Source organism: Crocuta crocuta, unplaced genomic scaffold, assembly GCF_008692635.1.
Source record: "Crocuta crocuta isolate KB4526 unplaced genomic scaffold, BGI_CrCroc_1.0 scaffold28, whole genome shotgun sequence".
Taxonomy (NCBI): domain Eukaryota; kingdom Metazoa; phylum Chordata; class Mammalia; order Carnivora; family Hyaenidae; genus Crocuta; species Crocuta crocuta.
The window spans coordinates 2180814-2201715 of NW_027533256.1; the positions used below are offsets into that span (position 1 = coordinate 2180814).

Below are 20902 nucleotides of genomic sequence, written 5' to 3' on the forward strand. Positions count from 1 at the left end.
GGGGGGGGGGGGGGGGGGGGGGGGGGGGGGGCACACAGCAGGAAGAACAGCCTCTGGGCCCCAAGGTGGCTGCTGCCTAGGTGGGTTTGGCTCCTGATGCGTGCTTAGGGCTTCCCTGCATAGGCTGAGCGCCCCTCAGTTTCCAGAAACGACCTATCAGTCATCCAGTAAGCAGTTAGCAAGGCCCCGCTAGGTCTCTGACCCCAGATAAAGCTCTGTGTCCATCCTGGGAGAAGTTTACCTAGAGATAGAGAGACCTTGTGAGGCCGCCTAATCCCCACTCATCTCCTGCTCTGCACATGGGGAATCCCAGACCTAGAAAGCCAGAGAAGGCTGCTGGAAACCCCCCTCTTTGGGGGCACTGAGGTGCTCACTGCAGAGGAGGAGGACCCTAGAGAGAGAGAGAGAGCCCCACAGTGCAGGTTTCGAGCCCTCTGGGTCCTTGGCTTCATCAACAGCGCCCCCTGCTGGCCGACTGGGCACCATGGTTCCTCTCAGGCCCCAGGAGCCCTCTGGGAGCCAGCGCTGGCTGGGACTCTGTACCAGTCAACTCAGGAGGAGAAACTCAGCCCCTGCCTGGGGGACCGACAGGAGGAGCAAGGGGAGGAACGTTCTCCCATGACACACACCTGCCACACCGCAGTCTCCAGTGGGGATCCCTGCCCCCTCCCGACTAGTTGCACCGAAGTTTAGGTTGGAGAAAGCCAGGATTCTGGAGCTGGCTGCTGCTCAAACTTCTGACCCTCAGTTTCCTCATTTAGGAGCTCAAGAAAAAGTCACCTAGTGAGTAAGATAGAGTGAATACTGGTTTGACCAAGAGTGCCTTGAACGTAAGATAAAATAATTATTTTATTCTCTCCATGGCCAATGGATCTAGCAATAGGACCCAGCACCGTATAGATATTGAAAAGCATTTACTGGGTGAGTTGGAAGGATGCACGGGTAAGGTACATGTAGACTAAAGGTGTTGGGATGGATGCGTGGGTAAGTGGGTGGGTAGACAGATGGACGGACAGGCATTTAGACGGACAAAGGATGAATAGGGAAGCTGGCTCTCTGGGTATATAAACGTGATAGGTGGGGTGGATGGAGGGATGTTGGTGGGTGAGGGTAGAAAAAATAAATGTTGGGCCCTACCCCCCTCCTCTTACCTTCTGGTGGGAGAGCTCCAAGGCAGAGCGCATCCAGAAAGCATTTCGCAAAAGTACAAATGCCCAAATGACCCACACACTCCACTTCTTAGAATGCGTTCTCTAGACTAATTCACACACGGCTGATGTGGCCAATGTAAGAGGTGATCTCGCTCCACCGTTTGCAATAATGAATCTGGAGGCAGCTTCAGGCTTCATCACTCGGTCTGCACTGTGAGCCATCTGAGCAGAAGGGCCTCGTTTGGGGCTTCAGGCCTTAGACCAGCCCCTGGCGGGGGTGGACATTCAGAGTCTAGTGGGATAAATGATTCACCAGTACCTTGGACTACAGTGTGGCCACTGAAAAAGGAAAAGGCTCTTTATGTCTTGATGTGGAGTAAACTTTGAGATATTATTAAGAGGAAAAAAGCAAGGTCTGAGTAGTGTATATAGAATGCTGTCGCTTTGTGTGTCTCTTAAGGGGTGCCTGGGGATAGTACCCACAGTTCTTTGTGTCTCTGAGATGAGACCCTCAGGGAGCTGGTAACACGGGCCGTCCCAGGAAGGCCATCTGGGGGCTGGGGACAGGACCAGCATTTCACTGGATACCCTCATGGGCTTTGAGTTTTGAGCCATGCAAATGAGTTGCCTTTTCAAGTACAAATGGAACAATAAGAAGTGCCTTGAAGGAACTGTGTGGTAAGAGCTCCATGGAACACACCAGGCCTTTCTTCCCAAGATTGGGCCTGGACATTCTATGCCAGTAGTTCCCTCAGCCCCAGGGTGCTCGTGCTGGGGAGCGGAGGAGGCGGGGGGGTGGGCAGAGAGCCGGGACACAGAGGCAGACAGGCGCAAACAGACACAGTCCAGTCTCCTGCTAGCCATGGGGGCTTGGCAGATCTCGGACCTCAGTTTCCTCATCTGTCAAATGGAGATAATTCTAGTCTTGCAGAGTAAAGGAGAGAATGCAGGGGCCCAGCATGCCGAAAGTGCCTGGTAAATGGGACCTTTGGTGACACAGCAGGAGATAAGGGCCCTTCTGGGAGGGCAGTGTCACAGGACAGCAGAGAAAGCCAGGGCCCAGAGGTCTCTGTTCAGCACCCTGTGTCTGAACCATGTGTCTGAGCCTGAAATGCCTGCTGGGTTATGGGAAGGCAAACCCAGTAGCCATGGGCAGACTTCTGCTTTGGCCCAGGGATGGATCTGGACCCTTAAAGAGTGGGTGGGCTCTCTCCTCTGTCTCCAGCTTGCTTGCTTTCTCTCTCTCTCTCTCTCTCTCTCTCCATCTCTGCCTTTGCCATTGTGGCCTCTCCAGAGAGGCCTGGGGACCCCGGGGCCTTTCTGAAGGTGACAGGGTTTCCTCCACTTTGAGCTTCCCACCCTGAAGGAAGTCACACTCTTGTTAACGTTCCCAAGGCCCACGGCCACTCAGGAAGTGAGCCTGGTGACCGTGACATTGAGGTACCCTGCCCCACTGAGCCCCAGGCTGGCAGTCGGAGCTCTAGTTCCTGGTTTGGGCCCTGTGCCATCAGGGGTAACTCCCTTCCCCCTCTGAGCCTCAGTTTCCTTGTCCTGAAAAGAGAGATGGTGCAGACTCCTGCCCTTCTTTCCCAGAAAGGCAAAGGGGGAAACGAAGCTGTGATCTGTGGTGTGAAGAACTCTAAAGCATGGGGGGTAGGGTTGGGGGTCCTGGTGCCCCCGACGACGGGATTGCTGCACTTACACCACACACGCAGTAAGGGTCACATGGGAAGACCCCTACACGTGTGAGTACACACACGCACGCACCTGTGTGCACCCAGAGAGCCACATCACGTAGGCTAAACTCCAAGCTGCAAATCTGAAGGTGGGGTCGCCATCCCCACCGCCCCCCACAACACACGCGTGTGTAGTAATGTGTGTGCCACGTGTGCTGTTCATGTCGTGTCCCATGCAGACATGCCTGCCCAAGGCTCATGGGAGTCATCCCGACAGGTCACCCAGGAGCACCTCCTGCTCCCAGCCCAGATGGGGTTCCCTGCGGGCTGGGCAACTGTGAAGTTCCTCTCTCTGCCGCAGTGCTGGCTGGGACAGAGGCCGCCACAGCTCACAAGGGGCCCTAGAAGCTGCTGGGAGCCACCGGGGCCAGCATGCCCACCTCGGGGCTGGAAAGTGGCTGTGAGGCTGTCAGGCCTGGCACACCCCTGTGACACCCACTCTCCTCTGTCTTCACAGGCTGGACAACGTTCATGGCTCTCGGGTAGAACCCAGTGACACGGCCAGAATGAATTCTATGGACAGGCACATCCAACAGACCAATGACCGACTACAGTGCATCAAGCAGGTGGGTGCGTGGCTTGGGCTCACTCCTCCCCTGCCCGGCCTGGCCCAGCGGGCGACAGCAGGGCACGAGAGGCAGGCAGAGCAGGAGATGTGCTGGCCAGGAGCGTAGCTGGGCCTCCTGGGCGCTGGGTGGAGGTGACGGTGGCCAAGGGCTGACTGCCTGGGTCTCCCTGACCCCCTTGTGAGAATGTTGCTGGCAGAGATCAGCCTAACCCTGGCATCACACGGCAGGGTTCATCTGCCAGCTCTGCCCTGCCCTATCCCTCCCCTCCCCTCCTCCCCGTCCCTTGCCTCCCCTCTCCTCCCCTCTTTCCCCCCTCTGCTCCTCTCCCCTCCTCCCTTACCCTCCCCTTCCTTCTCTTCCTCTTCCCNTCTTCTCCCTGCTCTACTCTTCCCCCCACCTTTCCTTTCTCTCCCCTTCCCTCCCCTCCCTACCTTTCCTTTCCCTTCCCTTCCCTCTTCTCCCTTCCTCTTCCCCTCCCCTCCCCTCCCCTCCCCTCCTTTCCCCTTCTCGTCTCAGCTGTGTGAGTGTGGGCCTGCGCCGTGCTTCTCTGGGCTCTGCTATGCCACCTGGCCCCTGTGAAGATGCAGGGAAGTGCCTAGTCTCCTTCCCAGACCTGAGCTCCCAGCCCTTCTGCTCCAGTGATTCTCTATAAAGAAACAGAAAGGAGAAGGTTCTGGGAAATTAGATCATCTTACAGGAAAGGTAACTGAGGCACGGAGAAGAGAAGGCGGCCAGCTGAAGTCACACAGCCCAGCCTCACCTGTGCAAGGCGGGCCTCATCCCTGAGGGCGGCAAGTCCCCCTCCTGCCCATGCTCACACCACACTCAGGAGGTGCTTTGCATGCCAGCATCCTCTCCGGATTGTTCAGAAGTGGGGCACACTCCAGGCGGTCTCAGAGCCCCCCACTTTAAGAAGCCAGACTGAACCAGGGTTGGTGGGCGCCCCCCAGTGTAGGCCAGGAGTGGTGCACCGCCCTCTGGGCGCAGCCTCCTAGCTTCCTGCACAGCTGTGCCTTTGCAGACTCCTAAGTGTTCTTTTACTCCAGGAAGGAGCAATATGGTAGAAGGGACATGGGCTTTGACTTCAAAGAGACCTGGGCCCAAATCCTCACTCCTCCATGTGCCCACAGTCCCTGATCTCAGACCTGTCCCTTTGTTCCTCTGAGCCTCAGTTTCCCCACCCATCACGTGGGTCCAGGCTGTCACGTGGTGGCAGGGGCTGTTGTCCTCAGTTCTCAGTGGCAGGGAGGCAAGTGCTGGAGTGAGGCCGTGGGCTTAGGTGGCTTAACAGGACACTCAGGTCACCAGCATGGGCCACTGGCCTCAGGACCCCTGGGGGGCAGAGCTCAGAGCCCCACCCCCTCCAGCGCGCCCTCCCTGAGCTCCAGGGCCCAGCTGAGGCTGGTCCTCGGGAAGAAGAGTGTGTGTCTTCTAAGCAGTGAGCACAGCTCTCTCTCTCTCTCTAGAAGCCCAGGCAGGGTCTGAGGAGAGGAAATTGAAGAAGACTTGTTACAGATTGAACTCAGCCCAAACAGCTCCCCCAAACGCCAATTACGCCTCTGCTCCTGATCACAGAATAGAAGCCAGACGATGCCCTCCCTCCAACTCTGCTCTTACCTCCTCCTTGAGGCTCCTCAGGGCTCTCTCCCAGCCCAGCCTGTGGCCCCACTTCCCCCGGCCCCGAGGAATCAGCCCTTCAGTGGCCTCCACCCCCACCAGTGCGGTCAGGCTGCCCTGAATGAGCCCCTCCTCGCGCCAGGCACGGGGCCTCTTCGGACACCTGCTCACACCCTGACCTTTCTCCCGTGCCCGGCTCTGCACCCCCAGAAATCAGGGTGCCCTTTACCCCTTTGAAGCATGGCACCCCGGGCTCAGATTCCCCAGACGGCGAGACTGAGCCGCCATTCCACCAGGTGCTGGCCGCCTCCGCGGCCACATCACCCTGCTTGGTCTGTAGAACGGCACCATGATGGATGCCCAGCCAGCGTACGCCCGGGTAGTTGCAAGGCCGCCATCGCCCCCGCCGACCCCCGCCGCCGCCGCCGCCTGCCTGACCTTTGCACATGCGCACATGCGTCCACGCAGAGCCTTGCGCTGGGACCAGAGGCTGACACGTTTGCAAGGGCGAGCAGGCACTCCAGATGCCCTCCCCCCGCCCCCACCGAGCCATCCAGAGCTCCCTACACTCCCACACCCCCCTCCACACCTCCGGCCAGACACAGCTCAGCACTTAACGTCTGTCTGCTCCACAGCTGCCCCAGAGGGCGGCGTGTCTGGCTGAAGACTGTTGATTCTCGGACGGCCTCTGTCCTAATCAGAAGAGAAAAGCAAGCAGGTCTGCGTGCTGAGGATGACAGATGTGTTGGCTGTGCCTAGCTCTGGCGGGTGGGTCTGTGGCTCCCCAGAGGGGGGCTTTGCGGCCCAGGACTCCCGGCCCTGCCTCATTCTACAGCATGGCAACCCGCCCCCACCCCTTTCTAGCCCTTGCTCACAGGCACCACCCCCAGGCACCCCACTGCCCCTCTTCCCCCCCAGGCCACCGGCTGGGCTGCCTTTCCCCCGTTCTCAGCCCCCCAGTACTAGAAGAACCAGTGCCCTCTCTACAGTGTGCCCCACTCAGAGGTCACAGGCACATCTGGGCTGCATGTGCAAAGCCACACAAATCGGCGAATTCTTGCACAGCAGCCCCCACCCCCCAACCCTATGGGCCCTTCTGAGCATCTGCCCCTCCATCTCTGAGCCCCACGGCTTCCTGGGCACCCGGCCACCTCACCCACCCTGCTCTTTCTCCCTTGAGCTAGAGGCCCTGTGGGAGCATGTATCAGGCCTCCCACCAGGCTAAGTTCCTAGGGGCAGAGGCTATGCCGTATTCATCACAAAGGCCAGCAGAGCCTAGCACAGTGCCCGGGGCAGGGCAGGGCCCACGTAAGTTGAGGGGAAGCAGGGGAGGGGTGAACTGATGGATGAAGAGCTAAGGGAATGCTGGATCAGTAGATGGATGGACATAAGGATGGGCAGGTAGATATAGATGATGGATGGGTAAATGGATGAATGAATGGATGGACGGGAGGTTGGATAAGGCTCCATCCAATTCTGGATGGATAGATAGATAGGTGGGTGGATGAATGGATAGATGAGAAATGAATAAAGTAGTGAATGTTTGACTGGGTAAGTGGGAAAGGGGATGGATGGATGGATGGATGGATGGACAGATTGTTTGATTTACAGATGAACTAATAGGAAGACGCATTCATCCCTTGGTCTGGGGGACCAGTCCAACTTGGTCTAGGCTTGTTGTCACCTCCTCCTGCCTCGGTAGCCAGTGGATACAGGCCAGACCTTCTGAGGAACTGTGGAGACAGGCAGCCTTCCTGGTGGGAGGTGAGGTACTAGGACCCAGGAAGAACCACAGCCAGGGAGGCCTCTGCCTGTGACTCAAATCTGTGCTCCCGTCCCCTGACCATCAAAGGCTGGCCACTCCCCATGCCACGAGGGACCTGTGCTGACGTGGCCAGGTGGCTGACCTGCAACACTGACAGACCGTCCTTCGGACAGTTAACTACTCACCAACCGTCTCTGCACGGGCCTGGCCTTGTGCCAGTCTTAAGAGTTTCAGAGGTGAACAGGGCACTGTTTCTGCTCTCGAGATGCTCGTAGGAGAGAAGACACTGTACCAAGGTCAGAGCAATAGCAGCCTTTTCCTGACGTCTACTCTAATGAGGATGTCGTTATTTAGTGTTTTTTTTTTTTTTTTTTTAATTTATTTCTAGGAGAGAGAGAGAGACAGCATGAGCAGGGGAGGGTCAGAGAGAGAGGGAGTCACAGATTGAAACAGGCTCCAGGCTCTGAGCCGGCAGTCAGCACAGAGCCCGACGCGGGGCTCGAACCCACGAACCGCGAGATCATGACCTAAGCGAAAGTCTCGGACACTTAACCGACTAAGCCACCCAGGCGCCCCGAGGATGTCGTTATTTAAATCGCTCCTGACTTTGTAGCATTCCTGTAAGCGGCCACCACCCCATCTTACCAACGAGGGGCCTGAGGCTCAGGAACACGCCCAGGACTGTGTGCCCCAGGGGCAGAGATAGGTCGGACCCAGGTCGCCGTTCCTGTGCTGTCCAGGGACCTCGTAGTCGAAACGGGAAACAAAAGCACAGAGAGGGCAGGGGTCTTGGGCCAAGGCCACAGAGCCACAGCACTGAATGGCGGAATGCCTGGCATTCCTTCTACCAGTGAGTTGCGCCCACCAGTGACCACCTAGAACCCAAGCTGAAGGCCACGTAAGCCAGCTACCACAAGGGTGGGGAAGCCTCGAGGTGGGCTGGCCAAGATATGGCTGTGTGCTCAGGGGCCAGAACAAAACTGGGCCCCTGGGACTAGCCTCAGAGGCCACTTGGGAGCCCAGGAGCCCTGCAGGGTGAGGGTGCTGTGGGCAGGCAGCTCTGAGAGCTGCATGCGGTGGCTGCTGACCCTGCTAATTGGGTGTGACATCACGTAAATAAACGGAACAACTCGGTTAGCAGAGGGAAGCTGCTGGGCGGGGAATTAGCCGATTTGCATGGCTTTCCACTCGGAGCCCAGACAGCTGGGCCACCCGTGGCCTTGGAGGGGGCACGTTTTAAAGAGAGAGCACTGCCCTTTGCTCCCTGTCGAGGTTCCTCCCAGCTCTGCCTGTGCGGAAGGAGCCTGTGTGGGCCGGGGCTGAAAGCTGCACGGAACAGCCGTGCTTCCCCGGGGAGACTCCGGGACGCAGAGTCAGGGCCAAGGGCAACCCACTGGGGAGCACCCCATGCACCAGGCACTTCGCCAGGGGCCACATGAGCCTCCCCTCGTCCCGCACTCCCCAGCCCCGTGACGGAGGGCCTGCTGCTATTCCCCTGCCCTCTCTCTCTCTTTCCTTCACTGCTCCCTCTCCCTTTTCGCCCCCAGAGGCACCTTGTTCTAAGGCACTTCACTTTCTTCCATCCATTTTTAAATCTTTCGCGCACGGACCACGTTGTAACGATAGTCACAGAACCCTGAGCAAAAGAAACAAAAATTCCCACCGCTAGGCTGTGATGGGTCATCCCGTTTTACAGATGGGACTGAGGTTCGGGAAGCTGAGGGACTGCCCTGGGTCAGCGGCAAGCGGGAGGTGAGGCAGAGGGAGCCCCCGGGACCCTGCATGTTCCATTGCTTCCCAATCCCGGGACCTGGTCGCTGCTAAGACCCCTCCCTGCCTTGGCTCCAGGGCAGACTGTAGCCATGGGTTGGGATGGAGTGCAGGGCCTGCCCCGGAGGTGGGGGGTGGGGGGGGCGGGGGGAGCTACTGTTGCCTGTCTCTCCCCAGCACCAAGGCAACAGGAGCCTTAGAAGCTCTCCCTTCCCCCATCCCTTTTGCAGCTGGCTTAACCTCTGATCCTTGGGGGCACACCCTAGGTGTCCCTCCAGAGGACCCATTTCTGGGATCCCAGCTCTGTTCCTGACCTGCTGCGTGACCCTGATCAAGTCACTCATCCCCTGAGCTAAGGCGCAGCTCTGTAGGGCCTGGGAAGACCTGGGTGGGGGTTAGAGCAGGAAGCCGTCCCCCCTCACCCCTGCCCGACAGCCACCTGGCCTGAGTCTGAGGCAGAATCTAGAGGCCTTGGTGCCCACTGCAGTCTCTGTTGACTCACACCCCCTGACTGGGAGGGGCTTGAGCTCAGGCAGGGACCCCTCCCCAAGATGCCAGCGGGTCCCCAGCCTAGCCAGACTGGGAACAGGAAATCTGGCTTTGGGGAGCTAAGTCACATACACCAGAACCCCCCGTGTGAGAATAGCCTGGGCGCAGTGTGCTTATAGTTTGACTCCCTGGCTGAGTTTGGCCTGGAGGTCTCTCTCTGACCCTGTCCCTTGTTTGGCTGTGACCGTGTTGCTCTGAAGGCAGACTGGCAGACGTCCAGACCTGGGTTGTGGTGGTGGCGGTGGTGGTGGCGGTGGTGGTTAGCGGGAGTGGGCATCATCAAGAAGGAATCGCCAGGGCAAGGCTATCCTAGCTCAAGGAGACCCAGCCCCCAAGCGTGGGGCCCACAGGGTCCCCTCCTGCACCCTGTGGAGCTCACCTGCCCCCGCTACCAGCATCCAGAAAACACTTTAATATTACTGTCTTTCTCTAAGAGGACCTTGGTTTTCCTATCCTTGCAATGGGGCTACTCATCTCCATCCTGCCAGGGATCAGGTGGGGTGGATACAAAGGGAGAGTGAATGAGAGGGAGTCTGAGAAGCTTCCTTATTCCTGGTCTGCCCCTTTCTTCGAGCCTCCTCCCCTGGGAGGCCGGGGGTCATCGCCACCCCAGACGTGCACGCTGCCCTGCTGGCTTGTTCCTGGAGCTTCATGCTGCCTCCTTCCCTCTCCCGCAGCACTTACAGAACCCTGCTAACTTCCACAATGCCGCCACGGAGCTGCTGGACTGGTGTGGGGACCCGCGAGCCTTCCAGCGGCCCTTCGAGCAGAGCCTGATGGGCTGTCTGACGGTGAGTCTGCCTCCCCCTCCCCCACTGCACCCGGGGAGGACGCCTGGGGACTCGTGAGCCTGTCCAGCTGTCGGAGAGGCTGCAGATAACAGAAGATGATAGAAGGACAGCATCACCGGAGGGAACAGCCCTTCTGTGTGTGCCCTCCCCCCCAACATACAGCTTCCAGGAAAACAGTCTGATGGGGAGACACAGCCCTCAGACTGATATGGGCTCCCCACACCTGATCGGAAAGCACAAGGCCTCCCTGGCGTGGGGGGTCACGTCTAGTGAGGGTACATGTTCACTCTCAGCAAAGCAGAATTTTTAGCCATTCTTTAAAAAAAAAAAAGTTTATTTCTCTTGAGAGAGGGAGAGAGAGAGCGCGCACACATAGGAGGAGGGGCAGAGAGAGAGAGAAAAAAAGAGAGAAACCCAAGCAGCCTCTGCACTATCAGCGCAGAGCCTAATGCAGGGCTCGAACTCACAAACTGTGAGATCGTGACCTGAGCTGAAACCAAGAGGCAGCCACTTAACCGACTGAATCACCCAGGAGCCCTGAGCCGTTCTTTTATCCAGTTGTTCCTTCGTGCATTTGGGCAAACCTCTGTCAAGTTCTTTTTGCGGTCATCCATCCTTCTACCCATTCATGGAAGCATTTAATGAGCTCCTATGACATCCGTCCATCTATCCAAATAAACATTGATTGATCCCTCATTTATCACATACGATCCCCTGTGCGAAGTCCTGGGAAACCACAGAGGAAGACTTTGCCAAGCCCAATGCCCTCTTTAGCGGGGAGACAGATGTGGAAAGAGATGGCCAAGAGAATTGTGTCCAAGGTGAAGCAGCCCACAGAAGGGAGGCATTAACTGCCTGGGAGGTGGGGCGGCTGGTGGAAAACAGAGGCAAGGAGCTAGAGACATGCGTGTGGGTGTTTAGGACAGCATGTGCAAAGGCCCCAGAGAGCTGAAATTCACTCCACTTGATAAGGGCCTAGGATGCAGGCTGAGCAGAGGCCGGGCCCGGAGCTGGTGGCATGATTTGCCAAGCCTCAGAGCTCACCAGCTGAAGCCATGGGGAAGGATCTCACTGCTTGTGAATGACCACAGCCGCGTGACGTGTACCCGTAAGCTTGAGGGAGCCTCGGTGGCCGGTGAGGGCAGCTTCTCAAAATGCCCCCTGGGTCAGCTTTAAAGGGAACATGGGTAAACAGATGGCCAGAGAGCCCAGCTACCCCAAGGCTCGGAGAAGAGGGGCCAAGGCAGATGCCTGGCCAGGTAGGAATCTTAGGTGAAGTTCAAGGGCACCTTGTTCCCTGAAAAGCTCCAGATAGGAGGGAGGTAGAAGCCCCAGCATGGCCCTGGCCTGGAGCAAACGGAAGAGTGACATTCTCATGGGGCATCGTTATAAAACACCCCTTCTGTGCCTGCCACTGAGCATGGTCCACTGCATAGACCTTCTCACTGAAACCTCAAACTCCAGGAAGCTGGCCCCACCTTTTTATAGAGGAGGAAACGGAGGCTTCCTGTGATGGCTTCCCAGGGTCACACAGGCAGTTAGAGGTGGGTGTGGGATTCAAGCCCAGACCCCTCTGCCTCCCAGCCAGTAGGGATGCCAGCCAGGGGAGCGACTCCTCAGGGCTCCTCCATTTGTCTGAGGCTAATGCTGTCTGGCTCCCTTAGAGCCACCAGGCCAAATCAGGCGCTGCCTGCACTGCCCGGCCCTCCTCATCTCCAGCCCACTGGGCTCCCCTCCCTCTACCAGCTCCCTTAATCCTCTTTGCGGGGATCCCACCCGGTTCAGGCTAAGCCCTGCCGGCAGGGACAGATGTTACAAGCGGCCCCCTCGTTCCCATCCCAGCTGCCGGCAGCTATAAGTCAAGGAGGAGGTGGGGACCGTGCACGAGGTGTGGCCAGACTGCCCTCCACAATCCCCCAGCATCACGCCCGGAGCCTGGCCCGGCCTGGGATACAGGGATTCAAAGCTGACTCAGACAATGGCCCCGTGCCGGCTGGATGAGCATTGGGGTGTGAGATGACCGGCAGCTGGCCCTGCCCCGTCCCTGTCATTTAGCCATTTAACAGACACTCGCTGAGGCTCTATGCTGGGCCTCTCTCAAGCAGCGTATGTTCCAGCGGGGAAGGTGGGCACCAAACTCATAAAAGAGTAAAAAAGGACACACACTGGTCTGCTGTGAGAGGGGCTAGAGTGCCGGTTTGGGGAAGTCTCCAGAGGAGGTGACCCCAGCTGAGACCTGAGTGGCAAGAAGGAGTCATCCATGAGAGGGGAGGGTCCTCCAGCCAGAGGGAACTGCCAGTGCAAAGGCCCTGAGGCTTCATTTGTTCAAGGAACAGAAAGAAGTCTCAGATGGCTGGAGCACAGAAGAGGGAGATACAAGAAAAGGTCAAAAAGGGAAGCAGAAACAAGCCAAGACAGGGCCCGCAGGCTGAGGGAGAAGAGCTCGGATATTGTCTGAAGGGTGATGGAGAGCCTTGAAGGATCTTGAGCAGGTGAGCGATGGGATAAAGTTTGTGTGAAGACAGGAGCTCTAAGGCGAGCATCCTTGGAGGATAGGCTGGAAGGATTCTGGAGGTCTTCCCGGAGGAGGAAGCCCAGGGAGGAGCCCGGAGGATCTGACTAGCCAGTGGGGAGGCTGTGGCTTCCTGGGGAAGAGGCAGCTGTGTGGACAGAGGCACAGTGCCAGCTCTCCTGGGCCGCCCCTCGTCACGCCGCAGCCTAAGGCACGCCGTTGGTTCAAGGTGGGCTTTGACCCCCACCTCTCTGGCCTGCTGCTTCGCCCGAAAGGGGCCTTTGGTTCACCCGCCAGTTGCGGAGACGTGAGTTTGACTGTGCCTTGGAGCTCAGCAGAAGTAGCAGCAGGGACGTGTGGGGAAGGGAGGGTGGGGGTCACAAAAGACACTCACGACCCACAGCCTTTTCCTGGCTCCTTCAATCCTTATGAAGTCCCTGCAGGGCAGAGGGAAGGATCATCACTTGCGGCAACCGATGGGGGGAGGGGAGCTTGCTCCGGTCCCAGGCTGGTACTACTGACCCCCGAGGGCCCTGCTGCTGTCCTCCTGTCCCCCTGCACATTCTCAGCCCCAGCCGTGATGCACGGGAGGGACAGGATGGGGGAGGTCAGAGGTCCCACGGGGCCTAAACAGGGCAAGGCTGCACCCCTCCCCATCCAGGGGCAGGCTGAGTGCCCCAGGTTGCCACCATCCCCGGGGTGACCCCAGGGAACAAATTCCCTCTGGATGTGGCTTACTTGGAGGATAGAAATGAAAAACCACTTAGCCTCAGTCAGCAAACAGGCACACGCTTGTCACACTGGGGCTGGGCCCTGGTGAAGAGCAGCCCGCAGTCCCCTGCCCCACCCTCCCCTTCAGGCCCTCTGACCCCAGGATGTGCAGGAGCCCTGTGGCCCCTCCCAAGGGGTGAGGGGTGTGAGCTGCGGTCACCACCTCAGACCAGGTTTTTCCTAACCGTGCCGGCGGCTCGCTTCCTGGCCCTTCCCTTAAAATCAGGCCTGTCTGGACTCACTCATTCTTCCTCCCTGAAGGCGGGGCACGCTCACCCTGCTCTAGGAACAGAAAGGAGGAGGCCAGAGAGCGGGAGAGGGGAGGCAGGAAGGAGAGGAGGTGGCAGAGGGGACAGCAGTGCCGTCCCCATCTCTCCAGCAATGCCTCCCCAGAGCCTCAAAGAACCCGCTGCTGAAGCTGCCAGGGGGTGTCCATAAACAGTGCTCGCTGAGCTGTGCGCCTAGTCCGGACTCCCAGCCCCTCAACGAGAGCACTGCACAGGCGAGCAGACGGGGGCCCAGAGAGAGGCTGAGTCACCTGGGTGAGGTCGGACAACTAGCAAGGGGCAGAACCAGAACCCCGGCTGGTGCCTGACTCCAAAGCAGCAGCGGCAACAGCCACAGACACCTGCCACCCCCTGCACTGAGATGGGGACGGGGGCCAGGGAGGGGGGGCAGAGAGGGCAATGAGGGCTGTGCCCTGAGGGGCTTGTGTAATGACCATGAGACAGAACCGGGACACACAGAACTGCCAGAGCTCCCAGCACACAACCTGGGAAATAGAGAACGTCCTTGCACTTTTACAGAGGAAACATCTGAGGCTCAGAGAGGTCAAGACGCCTGCCTTGGGTTGCACAGGATAGGGTGGAGCAGAATTGAAGCGCAGGCCTGGCGTGCCTCCAGTTCCCCTGACTCCCTCAGAGGGTGTCAGAATCCAGCCCCACGCCAGGAGCAGAAATCTCCCAGATAGCTTGTCCCACTTCGCAGCCCGGAGGCTCACTGGTTTTCAAAGCCACGCACTCTCTCTATGGGACTGTGTGACCTTGAGCACACGCCCTCTGCCATCTCAGGGCTTCCGTTTCCCTCTCTGTGGCGCGAAGGGCTGGACTCCCTGACCTGTGGGTCCCTCTGGGACCCGGGATCTCAGTCTCAGGCTGCCAGGAGCTGGCTGGGCCTGGCTGGGCAGCCAGCAGAGGGCAGCAGCGCCTCCCTGGAGGCCTGTGTGGAGGAGGGGGGGTCTTCCCCTGGCCCACCTTCCAGAAGGTTCCATGCCCTGTAGGAGCAGGCCTCTGAACACAACGGGCTACACAGCTAAGTCCACCCCCTGCCCCCGCCCCACACCGTCAGTCAGACCCACCTCACAGGCCTTTCCTGGGCCAGAGGAAGCCAGTGGTGGGGAGGAGGGTGGGGGAGAGCGGTGCATGTAAGGCTCTCTAGGGCCTCAGGGTCCAGCTTTGCGACGCCTGTGCTGTGCTGACCTTCAGCAAGGCCCTACCCTCTCTGGGCCTTGACAAAAGGAAGCTGTTGCCAGTGACCCTTCTGAACTCCGTGGCTCAGGGGATTTGGTGACAAGCAGACCTTCCCTACCTGCAGGACAGCTTTGATACCAGCACCAGGCCCCTATTGCTCAATTTCTCTTGGTTGTTTTGTTTTGTTTTAAACCAGAGCAACAGGATTAGCCGGTATTGGCCCAACAGTGAAACCTTTGCCTTCCTGCCCTCAACACGGGGCCTGAGGTTTCTCCCAGCAGTTACGGCCTTACCCTTTCTGGGGCTGCAAAGAGGTCCTCTCGGGGAAAGAGCCTAGACTCCGCAGGCCCACTGCCTGGGACTGCATCCTGGCTCTCTCATGGACAAGATTTGTACTCTTTGGCTATTATTCATACTCAGTTTCCTCATCTGTGAGACAGAGATAAGAACAGACCTCCTCCCGGAGCTGTCGTAAGGGTCTGGGCACTTGGCTGCGCACGGCTTTTACTTGGCCCTCATACTGGGAGCCAGTGTCCTCATTATACTGCCTGCCCTTGTCAGCACATCCCCAAGCAGCAGCCTCGCTGATGCCCTCATCCAAACACACGGTGCTCACTCACATCCGCCCCAAGCTTCCACCAAAGCAAAGGGCACCGGTGTCAGCATCTCAGCCGAAGTGACCTTTCCCGACCCGCTGTAGAGAGTGTCCGTCTCCAGACCTGAAATTTTCAACAGGCCACAGAGTAAATAAGTGCCCTTGGTTTTTCTGCTTGGATGGCGAGACTAACAGTAAGGTTGCCANACAGTCAGGGGCCAAGAGAACGTGTGGAAAGAGGCCTGGGGGGAACAGGTGACTTCTGTGTCAGGGGCTCCGGCTGGCAGCAGAGAAGAGGTGCTGAGCAAACATTCAAACCTGAGAAGTCCTTTTCCCTCCTTGCCCTGGGAGTTCCTCGGAGATGGGGGCGGGGAGACAAGGCCCCATTCCGAGGGGCTATGGTGGTCCCGGGGAGGGGGAGTCCCCGGGCTCCTCCCTGGCTCACCAGGGGCAGCCTGTCCAGGCCCGTGTGAGTATCCATACTTTTTAAACGAGAGGGTTGGCCTAGATTCGCTGTTTTCCTATCCTTTTTAGCCCTGGAGCCCTTGTAACGAACCCTTAAATATAAAGCAGGTAGTGAGGAACTATTCCAGAGGCTGGGCGGAGCCCCATGGCAGCCTGAGGTCCCCTGAGCGCCTCTGGGGCAGGCGGTCTCGAAAGGCTTGCTGACTGAGTCTTATCTTTCTCAAAAGAAGGAGCTCCCACATCTGGGAGCACTGCTTTCTCACCCAGCCCTAGCCGCCCCAGCTCTTAGCCTGCGCCAACTCCATTTTCCTTCCTTTTTTTTTTGATGTTTTATTTACTTCTGAGAGAGAGAGAGAGAGAGAGAGAGAGAGAGAGAGAGAGAATCTGAAGCAGGCTCCAGGCTCTGAGCTGTCAGCACAGAGCCCGACATGGGGCTCGAACCCACGAACCGTGAGATCAGTTCCCTGAGCCGAAGTCCAATGCTTAACCGACTGAGCCACCCAGGCACCCCCGTCAATTCCATTTTCTAAGGGCCTTCCTTCTTACTAAGTAAACCTGATTTTGCCTCTGTTAATGAGGAAGGCGGGCAGGAGGGAGCTGGTCTGGCCATGCAGCAGGACACCTGGGAAGGAATGGGGAGGGAGCGAAGCCAATGGGTGTGGGCCTGCAGAGCCGTCCGTGGGTCCCCCTGGGAGCACCCATCCCGCACTGCCCCTGGGGACTGTCAGCCCTCCTAGCCCTTCACCTGTCCCCCCTCCAGCCTGCACTCCAGAGGTTCTCGAAGAGAAGGAAGGGACCTCCGGGCTCCAAATACACAACTGTTAGCAAGCTTCCATCGACATGCTCATGGGAGCCTCCCATGTGCTGAGCAGGTGCTTGGTGCTGGATGCGGACCCCAGGCTGAGCATGAGGAGCCTGCAGCCTCTGGGCTGGGGTCTGAGAGGCTGCAGGTCGCCTGGCCCAGAGCTGAGCGCTGGGGAGCATAGTGTGTACATCTGGAAGAGCCGTAGCGCTCTGTCGGGCAGCTGTGAGCCGAAGCTTCGCGAAGCAGTGTGTCCGGGGCTTCTCCGCGGGCACAGATTTTGACTCTGGAGGGAGCAGTGCAGCCGGGTGGGGACCACGCCTGGAGTGGCGAGGGCAGGGAGCGTCCACGATGGTGCCTGCAGGAGCTCAGGGAAGGTATAGGAAGAGGTGCCAGGGGACTTCCCAAGGTGCCTGGACTCAGAAGGGAGTTTGGGGAGCTGCTCTGGGGGGAAGAGAGGCCTGGAAACATGGAAATACGGCACTGCCCGCCCCCGCCCCCACACTCCTCGGCCTTCTGGAATGTGGCCAGATGGGAGTCCTTGAAAGCTGCAGGGCCTGGGCTTTGGGGTCAGGCCCACCAGCAGACTGGCAACCCCCAAAGGCAGGGGCCAGGATCCCAGAGCCTGCCATGGAGGAGGTGCTTATCAGTGGTTGCTGAGTAACTGAGCAAAGCCCAGTCTGAGTCCCAGCTCGGCCCAGTCTGAGTCCCAGCTCGGCCCGATCTTGGGGACCTGCCTTAGCCTGCCCCCCTCACCAGCCTCCCCCGTGAAATGGACACCTCCGCTGCTCTGGGCTCGGAGGCCGGACGCCAGCAGTGACTCACCCCACTCTCCCTCTCCTTCTTGCCGGCAGGTGGTCAGTCGGGTGGCAGCCCAGCAAGGATTCGACCTGGACCTCGGTTACCGACTGTTGGCAGTGTGTGCTGCAAACCGAGACAAGTTCACCCCGAAGTCTGCGGGTAGGTGACCGCCGGGGGCTCCACGGGCGTCACCGGGCCGTGGGGGTATAACTGGGTCCTAACGCCGGGCTGAGTGCCACCCCTGTTGGCGGGCGCCTTGGTTCTTCCGGGTGCAGTGTGGGCCTCCAAGTCCCCCATGCTGGCCAGCCCCTGGCTGAGGCTCGCCCCTCCTCTCAGGCAGTATTCTTACCCATGGAGGTGCGTCAGGGCCGGTGGGAGTCCCAGGGGACACACCACGGCCCAACAGGCTAAAGGGAGATGTGTACCATCTCGTTTCATGAATCACCATAACGACCCCTTGGCATGAGCACTGCGACCATCCCCATTTTACAGACCAGGAAACTGAGGCTCTGAGAAGCTGGAGAGGTTTCTCAGGTCACACAGCCGGAAAGGGGCAGCGCTGGGATTTAAGCCTAGGCCTGTAGTCCAGAGTCAGCATTCTTAACCCTGACACGCCACCGTGTTCATTCAAAATGTTCGTGCTTAAAATAAAACACAAAGTGAAAGGGAGTCAGTACACGCAGGGCTCTGAAAACTTGCTCTGCGCAGTCTTATCCACTGCAACCTTGTCATGGCTTTGGGATGCCCTGCCCCTATATTAACGAGAGGCCACAGAGGTGCTAGCAGCATTCTGTGGGAGGGCTTTAACCACCCCAAAAATGCAGTTTTACACCTCCCACCATCTTCAGTATCTTGCCTAAGGAGGGGGTGCAGCATAACCTTGAACTCCCGACAGGACTAGCACAACCCAGCCCTGTCACTTGCTGAGTGTGCGGCCTCCGAGCCTCCGTTTCTCTCCTTGGGAAGGCAGGAACGACAATGAGACTTACCCTGCAGGGCTCGTCGTAAGTTCTAGAAACACGTGCGTTGCCAAACACGGTGTCTACATGTTGCTAACGTTTTTTATGTCAGAGCGACTCATTGGAAAAGAAAAGAAGATCCGTTATTTCCTTTGTATGACAATAAAACAGACGTTTTCTCGGAATTCGTCGATCGGTTCTTTGGAGTATATCTAGAAACAGCCTTAAGGAAAACGTTTAAAAGACATCTCACGACGTTAGTTTCGTAACGCTGCTCAACCTGTAATCTCTCCAGTGCGGGTTTGTGCTCCCTCCACGAATGTTTGCAGACCATGCACAGGGACGACGGTCGTTTACAGAGCTGTGTGAAATTACGGTTAGCCTGTGGCACCTCTAAGATACTTGATGTGCCAGCCGGTGCTGGGATACGGCTGTTGTATTGAACTGCTTGCCAGAAAATGGTCCTGGAATCTCATAAGTGACGTCTATTCCTGATGGGCCCCACAGTTTTAATAATAACTCAAGTCAATACAATTTTGACAAGGTAAAAATTGCTGCTTATCCAAGAAACATGTATATCCATATCTCTATTAAGGTCCTGCCTTGCGTGGGCACCTGGCCAGGTATGTATGGGTTCTGGCGAGGAGTACAACAGCTGTGGGCCCACCTCGGGAAGCTTCTAGTTTAGAGCAGAGGTCAGCAAACTTCCGTAAAGAGCCAGATAGTAAATAGCTTAGGCCTCGCAGGCTGTACAAAATCAAGTGTGGATGGTATTTAAAGAAGTGAATATGACTAGTTTCAATGAAACCTCGTTTATGAAATCAGGTGATTGGCTCTGATTTTCCGGACCCCCTGTCTGGAGAAAAGAAAAAGATCATACAATCATAGGTGTGGGTGGGTGTGCGTGGGTGGGTGGGTGTGCGTGTACATGTATGTAAATTCGAGCTGAGCTGAATTCCATGAAGGAAAAGTCAGGGAGGCTAGGGGACCCCTCGGGGGCGGGGGAAGGCTTCCTGGGACCTGAAGGTTGAGAAGTGTTGAACAGGTAAAGACAAAGAGGAGGAGCTTCTTCCCAGATAAAGGGAACCGGCTGAGCAAAGGTCCTGAGGTAGAAGGAAGCATGGCTTTTCGGCAGAACTAAAGCAAGAGCAGTGGCTCCAGAGCCCAAAGGCGGGAGTCAACGGCAGTTAGACACACAGGGCCTGTCTTGAAGCGTTGTGGGTTTTGTACTAAAAGCGATGAGAACATGGCTGAATTCTCATTTTGCAAAGATGGCTCCGGCTTCAAAGGAAGAACAGATTGCACAGGGGAGGGGAGGGGGGCAGTGTAGATGCAGGGAACCAGGTGGCAGATTGCTGGGGACATTGGGATGATGGTGGCCGGACCAGTAAGGTCCCCCTTCTTGTGCAGTAGAGGGAAGGGAGTGAACCAGAGGGGATGTAAGAGGCAAGACCAAGTCAAGGATAGCATGGCCAGAGGGCGAGGAGGAAAACACGACAGTGGGCTATCTCAGAAACCCCAGCTTCTCCCTCCTTGGGGAGGGGAGCCTCTGGCCCCTATGCAGCCCTTCCCTCCGGAGTCTCTTGTGCTCCTGCTGGTACATGCTGGGAGCTCTCTTCTCCTTGGCCGCAGTGCTCAGCCTGGTGAGACATGGGGTATCGTCTGTATTTATGGCTGAGGAAATGGAGCTCAGAGAGGTCTGTGACTCACCTGTTGTTGCACAGCTCGTCAGTGACAGAGCTGGGACTTCAACCCATGCTGCCTCTGAACCTAGACTTGGGAGGCCCCCGTGCTCCTGGGCAGGGTCTGGGAAGCCACTCCATTCGGGAGAGCCCTTTACTTTGCTCAAGTCTCTCTAGCGTGGCCCCACCCTTGCAAAGTGGTGTCTTCCGGCCTCATGTCTCCTGAAACAAGGGCTTTGTTCTTCCCTCTGTTTGCACTTCCAGTTGTGCACAGCTCTTTACAGTTTATCCAGCCTTTTCCCAGCCATTGTGTCTGTTAAGTCCTAGGATATCCCCTAGGCCCCTGAGGCAAGGCCTCGGCATACCCATTCTGCAACTGCGAACACTGAGGCCTGGCAAGCCCCACGGCTCCACTACCACTTGAATTCCCTTACTTGGGAGGCACCGCCAGCCGTGACTAACCACCTCTCACAGGTCAGCCCCAGCCCCCTGAGAAGTCTGGGCCTCAGGGCTCAGAGCTTGCCAGCCATGCCCCTGCCTGGCCCTTCCTCTGGGAAGGGAGGCTGCCCGCCCGTTGGGAGGAGGCAGGGGCCTCTGGGGGCCGGCTGGCCCGTGTGAGGGATGAAAGCCATGGGGACACTGAGCCGTGACCCCGAGTCCCAGAGGCGGCCCCAACACGGCCCTCCCTCTCCGTGCAGCCCACCTCCCAGGGCCATGGCCTCATCTGTCAGGGTGCCTGGGAGGTTTAAGTGAGATTCCCTAACCTGGGAAGTGAGGGTCCCGCCACCACCTGAGGCCCGGGGGGGGCGGGGGGACCCAACAAATGCACTTTCTGGCCCTCCCTCCCTGCCCTGGTCTGCCTTTGCCCGCCCCCCACGGGCTCCCTATGGCCCTAAGG

The 20902-nt window shown here is 58.0% G+C and overlaps 1 protein-coding gene across 6 annotated transcripts in view; it reads left to right on the forward strand.

The window, feature by feature from the left end:
- The window catches only part of ZMIZ1 (zinc finger MIZ-type containing 1), a 202167-nt gene that overhangs the window by 97472 nt on the left and 83793 nt on the right, over window positions 1–20902 (forward strand). For all 6 annotated transcript variants that reach the window (XM_077746414.1, XM_077746409.1, XM_077746413.1 and 3 more), the window contains 3 exons: window positions 3345–3453; window positions 9835–9948; window positions 17417–17522. In XM_077746414.1, coding sequence (XP_077602540.1) covers window positions 3394–3453; window positions 9835–9948; window positions 17417–17522 — 280 coding nt within the window. In that variant the 5' untranslated portion in view covers window positions 3345–3393. The remainder of the gene's footprint in view (window positions 1–3344; window positions 3454–9834; window positions 9949–17416; window positions 17523–20902) is intronic.